A 9,620-nucleotide genomic window follows, 5' to 3' on the forward strand; every position below is an offset into this window, starting at 1 on the left:
GTCGGGGCGGACGTGGGGCCGGGGTGCAGGCTCCTCTGGGAGGTGGGCGCCGTGCGGCCCGAGCCTTGGGCAGGGCCCTTGGCAGAGGCATCCGGTGCCCCCAGGCAGGTCCTGCTCCAGTGGGTGTGAAACTCGGGTGGGAAGACGGAGGTTCTTGTGGAGCCCGCGGGGAAATCAGAGGCCACGAAAGGAGGAGGGCAGAGCCGTGGCGGAGTGCGTGCTCCCGCAGTCCTCAGAGGGCCCGGAGCCATGGGCCTCCTGTGCGGGGAGGGTTGAGGAGGGCTAGCAAGGCCTGCCCAGGGCAGGGGCTCCTAGACATTCTCGCTGAACCACCTCGCCCCCAGTTTTGGTCTCGTTTCCCTCAGAGAAGTAGGGCTGAGGGAGGGGTGGTTATGTAAATGACACTGAGAAAGGATTTGGGGGAGTTGTGAGCATTGAACCCGACCTCAAAACCCTGGCCAGGAAGCTTCGGAAGCTTGGGGAGAACAGCGGAGGTGGATGGAGGTGTGGGGAGGTGTGGCCACGGGGCCCAATCCTCCAGCCAATCCTCCAGCCGCCTGGCCCTTCTCCCCTGTGGGCTGTCTGGCCCCAGGAAATCCCGTCTTCCCTCTCTTCCCTGTCTCCCGTCCTCTGCCCTGGAGGCTGGGAGGGGTTTGAGAGTCTGAGAAAGAGCAGGAAAGGAAGTAAACAGCTTGAAGGAGAGTCCAGGCTGCGGGCAGGATGGAGGTAGGAGGCTGTGGTGGGCTCAGAGGTGTGCCAGAGGCTGGCTTGCTGTCTGCCCCCTGCCCCCACCTGGTCAGCTTGCAGGTGTGGGCAGCTAGGGTTGCTCAAGCTCTGAGGATCCTGGGTAGGTAGACTGGAGAGGGTTACTAAAGTGGAACCAGGGTGTGCCTTTGGCCAGGTTGGCTGTCTGGCAGTAAACCACAGGCCGAAAGTACCTTGTGGATCAGCGCTGGAAAGAGGCACTGCCCCCTGGTAGCTGAGCCCGTGTCTGAGGCCTCTGTAAGGCAGGATTCTCAAGCGTCTCTGTTCTCCACAGCACATGGTGATGAGTTTCCGGGTGTCTGAGCTGCAGGTGCTCCTTGGCTTTGCTGGCCGGAACAAGAGTGGACGGAAGCACGAACTCCTGGCCAAGGCCCTGCACCTCCTCAAGTCCAGCTGTGCCCCCAGCGTCCAGATGAAGATCAAAGAGCTTTACCGCCGGCGCTTCCCCCGCAAGACACTGGGGCCCTCTGATCTCTCCCTTCTCTCTCTGCCCCCCGGGACCCCTCCGGTGGGCTCCTCTGGTCCTCTAGCTCCCATCCCCCCGGCCCTCTTGGCCCCTGGCACCTTGCTGGGCCCCAAGCGTGAAGTGGACATGCACCCCCCTCTGCCCCAGCCTGTGCACCCCGATGTCACCATGAAACCATTGCCCTTCTATGAAGTCTACGGGGAGCTCATCCGGCCCACCACCCTCGGTATGGCTCTCTGTGGTCCCTCAGTTCTCCCTGGACTCCGTGCCTCTTCCCAAGCCTTTCCCAGGTTTTAATCCCATGGAATCATCAGCCGGGGCTCGGGCGTGGGAGTAACTGCCCCTTCTTGTCCTCAGCGTCCACCTCTAGCCAGCGGTTTGAGGAAGCGCACTTCACGTTTGCGCTCACACCCCAGCAAGTGCAGCAGATCCTCACGTCCAGGTGCATCTCTTCAGAGCTCTCACCTCCCCCAGGGTTAGCCTGGCCTCTGCTCTTCCTTCTTGGCCCTGCTCTCCCTGTCCATCCCCTTGAACCTGCTTTGTCTCTCATTCTCTTGTATGGCTCTTTGCTGTCCCCTGGTCCTAACTTTCTGTGTCTCCGTCCATTCACCCTGCCCTCTGGGGCCACATCCTGATACCTCTCCCTCCTCTCCCTGTGACAGAGAGGTCCTGCCGGGAGCCAAATGCGATTATACCATCCAGGTGCAGCTAAGGTGAGCCGAGCTCCCTCCCTCCCTGCCGGGCCGGGCCCCCTTGGGGGTGGGAGTGCAGTGAGGGTATGGCAGGTACGCCAAGGGGATATCCTTGCTCTGCCACGTCCGCCAGCCCTGGGCTCTTGTTTTATGCTGGGGATTCTGCTCAAGAAACTGAACCCCATTCTTTTCTCTCATCTCGTCCTAGGTTCTGTCTCTGTGAGACCAGCTGCCCCCAGGAGGATTATTTCCCCCCCAACCTCTTTGTCAAGGTCAATGGGAAACTGTGCCCCCTGCCGGTAAATGCTCTTCCCTTCTGGCAGCAACCCCTTCTGTTTCAGTTCCTAAATGTTCACTGCAAACCTGTTATGAAAGAGACATGCGTAGCACAATGCCTGGCACACAGTAGGTACTCAGTTAAGGCACACAATAGGTACTCAGTTAACTGGTCGAATCAGTATCATCCAGAGAGTGCTAAGATAGGGCTGAACAAGGGTTCTGTCAGAATCCAGAGGAGTGATGTTAGTTCAACCCAAATGTTCAGGGAAGGCTTCTCAGAGGTGATGACTCTAGAGCCGAGAGTTGGACCAGATGGGGCACCCCTGCTCTTCCTCCTCTAGAACTCAGTGAGCGGGTTCCTGTCACCTAGGAATGAACGCCATACACAGTGATAGTGCTCCTGTCACTGAGGGGCCCCATCTCCTGGGTCAATGAGCTGGCCTTCCCTCCAGGGAGTGAGGAACCCGAGACCGGACGTGTTGACCAGTCTCTCCCTTCCCCAGGGTTACCTTCCTCCCACCAAGAATGGGGCTGAGCCCAAGAGGCCCAGCCGCCCCATCAACATCACTCCCCTGGCTCGACTCTCGGCCACTGTTCCCAACACCATCGTGGTGAACTGGTCATCTGAGTTCGGACGGGTGAGCATGGCTGCGTCGGAGGATGGAGAAGCCGGCAGTGCAGGGAGTGGGGAGGAATGTTTGGGAAGCCTCTTCCTCTCTGTGGGTCTCTCCGCTGTCCCTGGTCCTCATGGGACGAAGGGTCGGGGGTGGTGTGCAGAGCAGAGGCTAACTGTCTCCCCACCTCCAAGTAGAATTACTCCTTGTCTGTGTACCTGGTGAGGCAGCTGACGGCAGGGACCCTTCTACAGAAACTCAGAGCGAAGGGCATCCGGAACCCAGACCACTCCCGGGCACTGAGTGAGTAGCACCCTGCCCCTCTTCCCACGTCTTCCCGGCCCTCTAGCCTTTTGAATCAAACCCAGACCCCTCTGACGACAATTTACCTCACTTCTCACATTAACCTCAACCTCCCCTTACCCCCTTACCAATCAGTGGTGAAGTCGGACCCCTCCCAGGCACCACGTGACGCCCCTGCATTCCCTAACTCTGACTCCACTGGAATATGGGTTCTCCCCACTGGAAAGGATCTTTGGGGTCATCTACTCTCACCCTCTCCTGATGCTTCAGTTCCCTCTAGGTCATCTCTGCCAGAGTGTCACCAGCTGTATTTAAGCATCTTCAGGGATCGGGAGATCTCCCCACCCACACACTCACCCACATAGCCTTCATAATCCGATCTCAGACCACTCCCAGGTGACAGCCCGCTGGCCCCCAAAGGCTCGCTACCCAGGGGCCTCTCAGCCAGCGCCATCTGCTACCGGCCTCACCACCTGCCAGGCTTCCTCGCCAGCCTCGCTTGCCTCATGGCTCTGGCTTCACTCTTGTTTCAGTCAAGGAGAAACTGACCGCTGACCCGGACAGTGAGGTGGCCACCACAAGTCTCCGGGTGTCACTCATGTGCCCGGTGGGTACCAGGGAGAAGAGAAGGGGGAGGAGGGTTGGCTTAAACCTCTGGACTCAGAGGAGGCTGCCTGGGGCCACTAGAGTGAGGCTTTCTGGGGCGTGGGGCTCTGACCAGAGAACTCCTCTCTCCGCAGCTCGGGAAGATGCGCTTGACCGTCCCTTGTCGTGCCCTCACCTGCGCCCACCTGCAGAGCTTCGATGCTGCCCTGTATCTGCAGATGAATGAGAAGAAGCCAACGTGGACGTGTCCTGTGTGTGACAAGAAGGCTCCCTATGAATCTCTTATCATTGATGGGTAGGGCCACTCTGCTTTCCGTTTTGTCCTTTCCTAGGACAGCCACTGGGACTCACTCTCGCTCTCACATATATGCACGTGTACAGATATGTGTTTATGTGTGTATATACATATACATACACATATGTACTCTATCCCCTTTTATAGTATCTACTTACATATTCCCAACATTGAGGACTTACTATATGCTAGGCATGGCGCTGAGCACTCTGCACACCGGTTTCCTTGTGTCCTCATAATAACTGTGACAGAGGTACCATCCTTACAAGAGAGGAAACTGGGGCCTAGAGAGATGGAGTATTTTGCCCAAAGTTACATTATTAGTGAGTGGCAGAGCCACTGTAGCAAGCTATTATAGCGCTTACAACAACGACCAGACCTCTCACCAAGCCCAGCAATAAAGTTCTTTGAGGGCCTGGATATGCTGACCTAGCGAGTTCTCTGGCCCCTTCCAGACCTGCTTCACGGTTCTTGCTCCCAGGCCCTTTTCAAGGTGATGCGTGGAGTTCCCTATCTCTGCTCCTTGTTTTGTCCCTGGTACTACATGTCATAGATGCTTAGAAGATACTGTTTTAAAACTGTTTGCAAAACAAAACAAAACAAAAAACACAAAAAACTGTTTGTAAAGCTCTTTTACATGCAGTACTTGGTTCTAACAACTCAGCTCAGTGGGGGGGATCATATCCCCGTTTTACAGATGCGGAAACTGAGGTTCAGGAAGATGAGTAGCAGAATTTCCTGGCCGTTGTCCCTGCCAACTCCCAGTCCCATGAATTCCCTTCTCTCCCTCCCCCAGTTTATTCATGGAGATTCTTATGCTCCCAGGCCTTTTCAAGGTGATGCGTGGAGTTCCCTATCTCTGCTCCTTGTTTTGTCCCTGGTACTACATGTCATAGATGCTTAGAAGATACTTGTTTTAAAACTGTTTGCAAAACAAAACAAAACAAAACAAAAACACAAAAAACTGTTTGTAAAGCTCTTTTACATGGTTTTAAAACTGTTTGCAAAACAAAACAAAACAAAAAACACAAAAAACTGTTTGTAAAGCTCTTTTACATGCAGTACTTGGTTCTAACAACTCAGCTCAGTGGGGGGGATCATATCCCCGTTTTACAGATGCGGAAACTGAGGTTCAGGAAGATGAGTAGCAGAATTTCCTGGCCGTTGTCCCTGCCAACTCCCAGTCCCATGAATTCCCTTCTCTCCCTCCCCCAGTTTATTCATGGAGATTCTTAATTCCTGTTCGGACTGTGATGAGATCCAGTTCATGGAAGATGGATCCTGGTGCCCATTGAAACCCAAGAAGGAGGCATCTGAGGTTTGCCCCCCGCCAGGGTATGGGCTGGATGGTGAGTGACCCCCTGTCCCCCAGCTGAGCTAAGTCTTGAATGGCCTCTTCTCTGAGACACAGTCTCCTTGTCACCCACAGGCCCCCAGTACAGCCCAGTCCAAGAGGGCAATCCATCAGAGAATAAGAAGAAGGTTGAAGTTATTGACCTGACAATAGAAAGCTCATCAGATGAGGAGGACCTGCCCCCGACAAAGAAGCATTGTCCTGTCACCTCAGCTGCCATCCCGGCTCTGCCTGGAAGCAAAGGGTATGAGGAAATAGTCTGAACCTATTGCCGAAGGAACAGGAAAAAGTCCGGAGAGCTTTCTGGTCACGGGGCAAAGCCTGGTGCAGAGGGGACTCTGGGGGCCGAGCCGGGCGAGGGCATCGGGGGTCCGCTGGCTGCCCCAGCTCCTTGTCTCCTCACAGGGTCCTGGCATCTGGTCACCAGCCGGCGTCGTCGGTGCTACGGAGCCCTGCGATGGGGGCGCTGGGCGGCGAGTTCCTGTCCAGTCTCCCACTGCACGAGTACCCACCTGCCTTCCCCCTGGGGGCGGACATCCAAGGTAGGACGCGCCACCAAGTGGGGCCCCTCACTGTTCCATCCTCCCCGGAACCGGGTCAAAACCCGCTCCCTTAAAGAGCTTCCTGGGTCTCTGCAAAGGGCCACAATCCAGGGAACTCCTTTTTTTTTTTTTTTTTTTTTTTTTGCGGAGAAGGGATCAGACAGGAAGTTGATTTTAATTTTTTTCTTCCCAGGTTTAGATTTATTTTCTTTCCTTCAGACTGAAAGTCAGGTAAGTGATCCCTTCTCCTATGAAGATCTCAGGTTCCTGAAACTTCCTTTCTGGGCACTAGTGGGCACCCCCCTCTCTCACTTTCCCTGTGAACCTAAATCAGCTTCTCTGAGAGAGAAGAGGGGGTGGAACAGGCAGTTTATTTCCCTCCGAGGCCCCCCTAGTACTTCCTCAGATTCTCACCTACGTCTTCCTCGATCCCTATTGCTGTTCTCTCTCCAGATTTCAGTATAGTCTGCCCCTCGCCGGCTCACCCTCCGTGCCCATGTGCACTGAGCTCCATGCCTGCCTCCTCCGGACATTCCTCACTTCAGACCCCCACAAGGCAGGGAGTCAGGGTGGGTGTGGGAAAGTAGGGAAAGAATCAGAGAGGCTCCCCTGCTTCTCAGAGAAGAACTCGGGACCCAGCGGGGTTGCTTTATCCAGGATGTTTCCGAGATGAGTGGTGGGAGGCAGGTAAAGAACGGATAAAACCTTACACTGTGCCCTTGATTCCCCCAGCACTACGGCCCCTCCGTCATCACCTCGCTAGATGAGCAGGATGCCCTTGGCCATTTCTTCCAGTACCGAGGGACCCCTTCCCACTTCCTGGGCCCATTAGCCCCCGCACTGGGGAACTCTCACCGCAGCACCACTCCAGCACCCCCTCCTGGCCGTGTCAGTAGCATTGTGGCTCCTGGGGGGGCCTTGAGGGAGGGGCACGGAGGACCCCTGCCCCCAGGTCCCTCTTTGACTGGCTGCAGGTCAGACATCATTTCCCTGGACTGAGTCCCCTGGATTATGGAACCTTCACTGTCTCCCAGCAAGGATGGGCAAGGATGCTGTGGAGTCCAGAGCCCTGGCCACTCTGCCCCTGAGGGGGGGTTGGCCACAGGCAAGAAAGACCTTCACAGACACTAGTTTTTGGCCTCATTTCTGCCTGACAAGGCCGGCATCCAAAGGGTTAATATTTAACCTCTTTTAAAGGACATTGGGTCCTTCCTACTTTTTGAAGTGTTCTTGAGATGGCTGGCATATTCCTTTGGGTATGTTAGCGAAGGCAGTGGGAGGCAGATGGGATGGGGTGGGAGTTGCGGGAAGGGCTGAATTCTATGCCCTCTCTTCCCAGTCCCCGAACCATGGCTCAGTTCCGTCCCCAGAGCCACTGTCTGTTCATGTCCATCCGTTCTCTTTGGCCAAACAGACAGGTGGAGAACTAAGACAGACAGACACTTGGACAGAGAACTCTATTTTGGGTTGTAGATTTTTTTGTACATAACAAGGAAAACCAAAATACATCCAAAGACGACTTCCCCTGCCTCCTACTTCCCAGTGTATCTCCCTGAGGCGGAGACAAGGCCTTAGCCCTGACCCCCAGGAGTCTGGGAGCAGGGCCCGGCCGATGCCTGGGGCTCTATTTATATATTTAAGTTCACAGTGTTTCTCACGCTGACCAGCCCAGCGCCTGGAGCCTCCAAAGGCCCGCAGCCTGTGGTGAGGTCTGGCTGACTCTGCACCTTTCCTGGGAGGTGGGAGGACCCTTGTGTTGTCCCCAGTCTCCTTTTTCAGGCTCCTCCAGGGCCTAGGACCTCTGTTGTAATTTTACTTTTTATTCCCAAAGTTGTAGCAAAGTTCTTACCCATAATAAAGGTTGTGAATCTTCTGTGTCATAGAGGTGGGCTGGGGAGGGGATTATGCACTTGGTTTTCCAGGTCCCTGGTTTGGGGGGAGGGGGTCCACGTTCTGTTCTTCCTTTGCAGGCCCAGGGTCCACAGGAGCTCCAGTTGCACGTGGTAGGGGCGTCACCCTGAGGGTTCCCAAGGGCAGTTGTTCTTCCTCCCCGGCCCCCACCCCGTGCTCTAGTGCCTTCAGCCCAGTACTGGGGAACCCTCCCTCACCTGCCCAGGTGTTGCAGCCAGAGCCTGAGGGCAAACTTGGTTCCAGTGCTGACCCTCTCTTTGCCTTCTGCGGTGGCCGGGGTCATCTGCAGCAGTGTGGACATGGGCAGGGCCAGAGGTCGGACTTCTCCTCCCTCCTCCAGTTCCATGGCACTGCACAACGACAACCCGTGCGTGAGCTCTGGCTTAGCCACTTCCATAGCCGTTAGGCCGTCTAACGCCCCCCGGCCCACCAACCACCCCTGGAGAGGGGTGGGTGGTGGGTACCTCCTTGTACAGAAAGGAAACAGGTTCAGGGAGGTCAAATGGCGCCCCTATGGGAGAGGGGGCACAAACCCAGGTCTTCAGGGCCCGTCAGAGCAGGAAGCCTTGGCGTTTCGAAGGACGGTGTCTTTGATCTGTGTTCTCTTCATTATCAGTTGACCAACTCACCCCCTAATCCAGGGGTCCTCAAACTTTTTAAACAGGGGGCCAGTTCACTGTCCCTCAGACCGTTGGAGGGCCGGACTATAGTTTTAAAAAAAACTATGAACAAATTCCTATGCACACTGCACATATCTTATTTTGAAGTAAAAAAACAAAACGGGAACAAATACAACATTTGTATTGCATGTGGCCCGCGGGCCGTAGTTTGAGGACCCCTGCCCTAATCTCTCCCATCACTCAAGTCCCCCTCACCCCCAGGAAACAGCAGCTTTTTTTCAATGTGTATGTGTTGGTGTGTGGGAGGGTCAGGGAGCAGCTCTTACTTACACAACAGAGGGTGGCAGGTCCTGGGAGAGAGGTCTGGGTGCCTCTGTCCCATCCTCGGAGGCGGCCACTGCAGCTGCTACCTCTGGGCCCAGCCATAGGAAGGCGCTCACCTCACTTGGGTTTGGTTGGATCCGGGCCTGGGGCCAGACATGTTGATCCCTTTATCGTGGCCTCTGGCAGGAGGCCTGTTCTGATCACAACCACCCACTGGTGGATGGAGAGGAACTTGGGGCCGGGAGGAAGGCTTCCCCTGACACCCCCTGAACCCCCAACCTTAGTCACAGTGAGACCAGCCTGCTTGGGCCTCCTGAGCCCGGTACCTTTCCTCCCCCACCAGTCCTACCTGCAGCTGCTGCTGCGACTCCTGGGAGACCACCAGCAGGTAGAGAACGATATGATGGTATTTGGGGAGACCCCAGCTCAGCCTAGGAGGGTAGGCGGACTAAGAAGAAAATGGCAAAAATGAGAACTTCCTGTCTCTTCTTGAGATTGAAAATATAGCTGAGGAAGTGGAGGGTAGAGATGGCGCAGGAGGGACACGGGTGAGGAACACGGATTTGGGAACTCCAGATGACCCACTCTCCAAAGGCAGGCATGGCTGTTCCCTGGGTTCTGGTGGGGTGGAGGCGTGGGGGTTCTAGGTTAAACAGAGAGGCCCCTGTCTCACCTCCCATAACCCCAGGGGGACCCACGAGAACTGGCCCTGGGGCAGCTGCAGTCCACTCTCTTCCCAAAGCTCTCGGAGGCCTGCGTCCAGCAGCTGCAGAGAGAGGCCAGGTCAGACGCCAGGCCTGACCTCCGAGGCCTGGGCCCCGCCCCCGGCCGCACCCAGCGGGGTCCAGA

The 9,620-nt window shown here is 55.9% G+C and overlaps 2 protein-coding genes across 3 annotated transcripts; one reads left to right on the forward strand and one right to left on the reverse strand.

Annotated features, from left to right (window-relative positions):
• The first annotated feature begins 61 nt into the window (after window positions 1–61).
• Window positions 62–7,789, forward strand: PIAS3 (protein inhibitor of activated STAT, 3). Of its 2 annotated transcripts, none has more exons than XM_005884954.2 (14): window positions 62–726; window positions 1,040–1,457; window positions 1,589–1,673; window positions 1,894–1,944; window positions 2,132–2,222; window positions 2,706–2,840; window positions 3,014–3,119; window positions 3,653–3,726; window positions 3,860–4,020; window positions 5,236–5,369; window positions 5,450–5,618; window positions 5,780–5,916; window positions 6,110–6,147; window positions 6,649–7,789. In XM_005884954.2, the coding sequence occupies exons 1-14, from the start codon at window positions 721–723 to the stop codon at window positions 6,913–6,915; spliced, it is 1,872 nt and encodes a 623-aa protein (XP_005885016.1). In that variant the 5' UTR covers window positions 62–720; the 3' UTR covers window positions 6,916–7,789. The 2 variants fall into 2 exon arrangements, with proteins under 2 accessions (XP_005885016.1, XP_014387819.1); XM_014532333.1 differs by having other exon boundaries at window positions 6,370–6,742.
• NUDT17 (nudix (nucleoside diphosphate linked moiety X)-type motif 17) lies at window positions 7,351–9,555 on the reverse strand (the record flags this gene model as incomplete). The annotated part of the gene is made up of 5 exons (XM_014532329.1): window positions 7,351–7,933; window positions 8,025–8,177; window positions 8,778–8,914; window positions 9,121–9,219; window positions 9,445–9,555. Coding segments are annotated over 5 exons (615 nt in total), but the record flags the coding sequence as incomplete, so codon positions are not given.
• Between the last annotated feature and the right edge of the window lie 65 nt (window positions 9,556–9,620).

This window comes from Myotis brandtii, unplaced genomic scaffold (assembly GCF_000412655.1).
Source record: "Myotis brandtii unplaced genomic scaffold, ASM41265v1 scaffold882, whole genome shotgun sequence".
NCBI classification, from domain to species: Eukaryota; Metazoa; Chordata; class Mammalia; order Chiroptera; family Vespertilionidae; genus Myotis; species Myotis brandtii.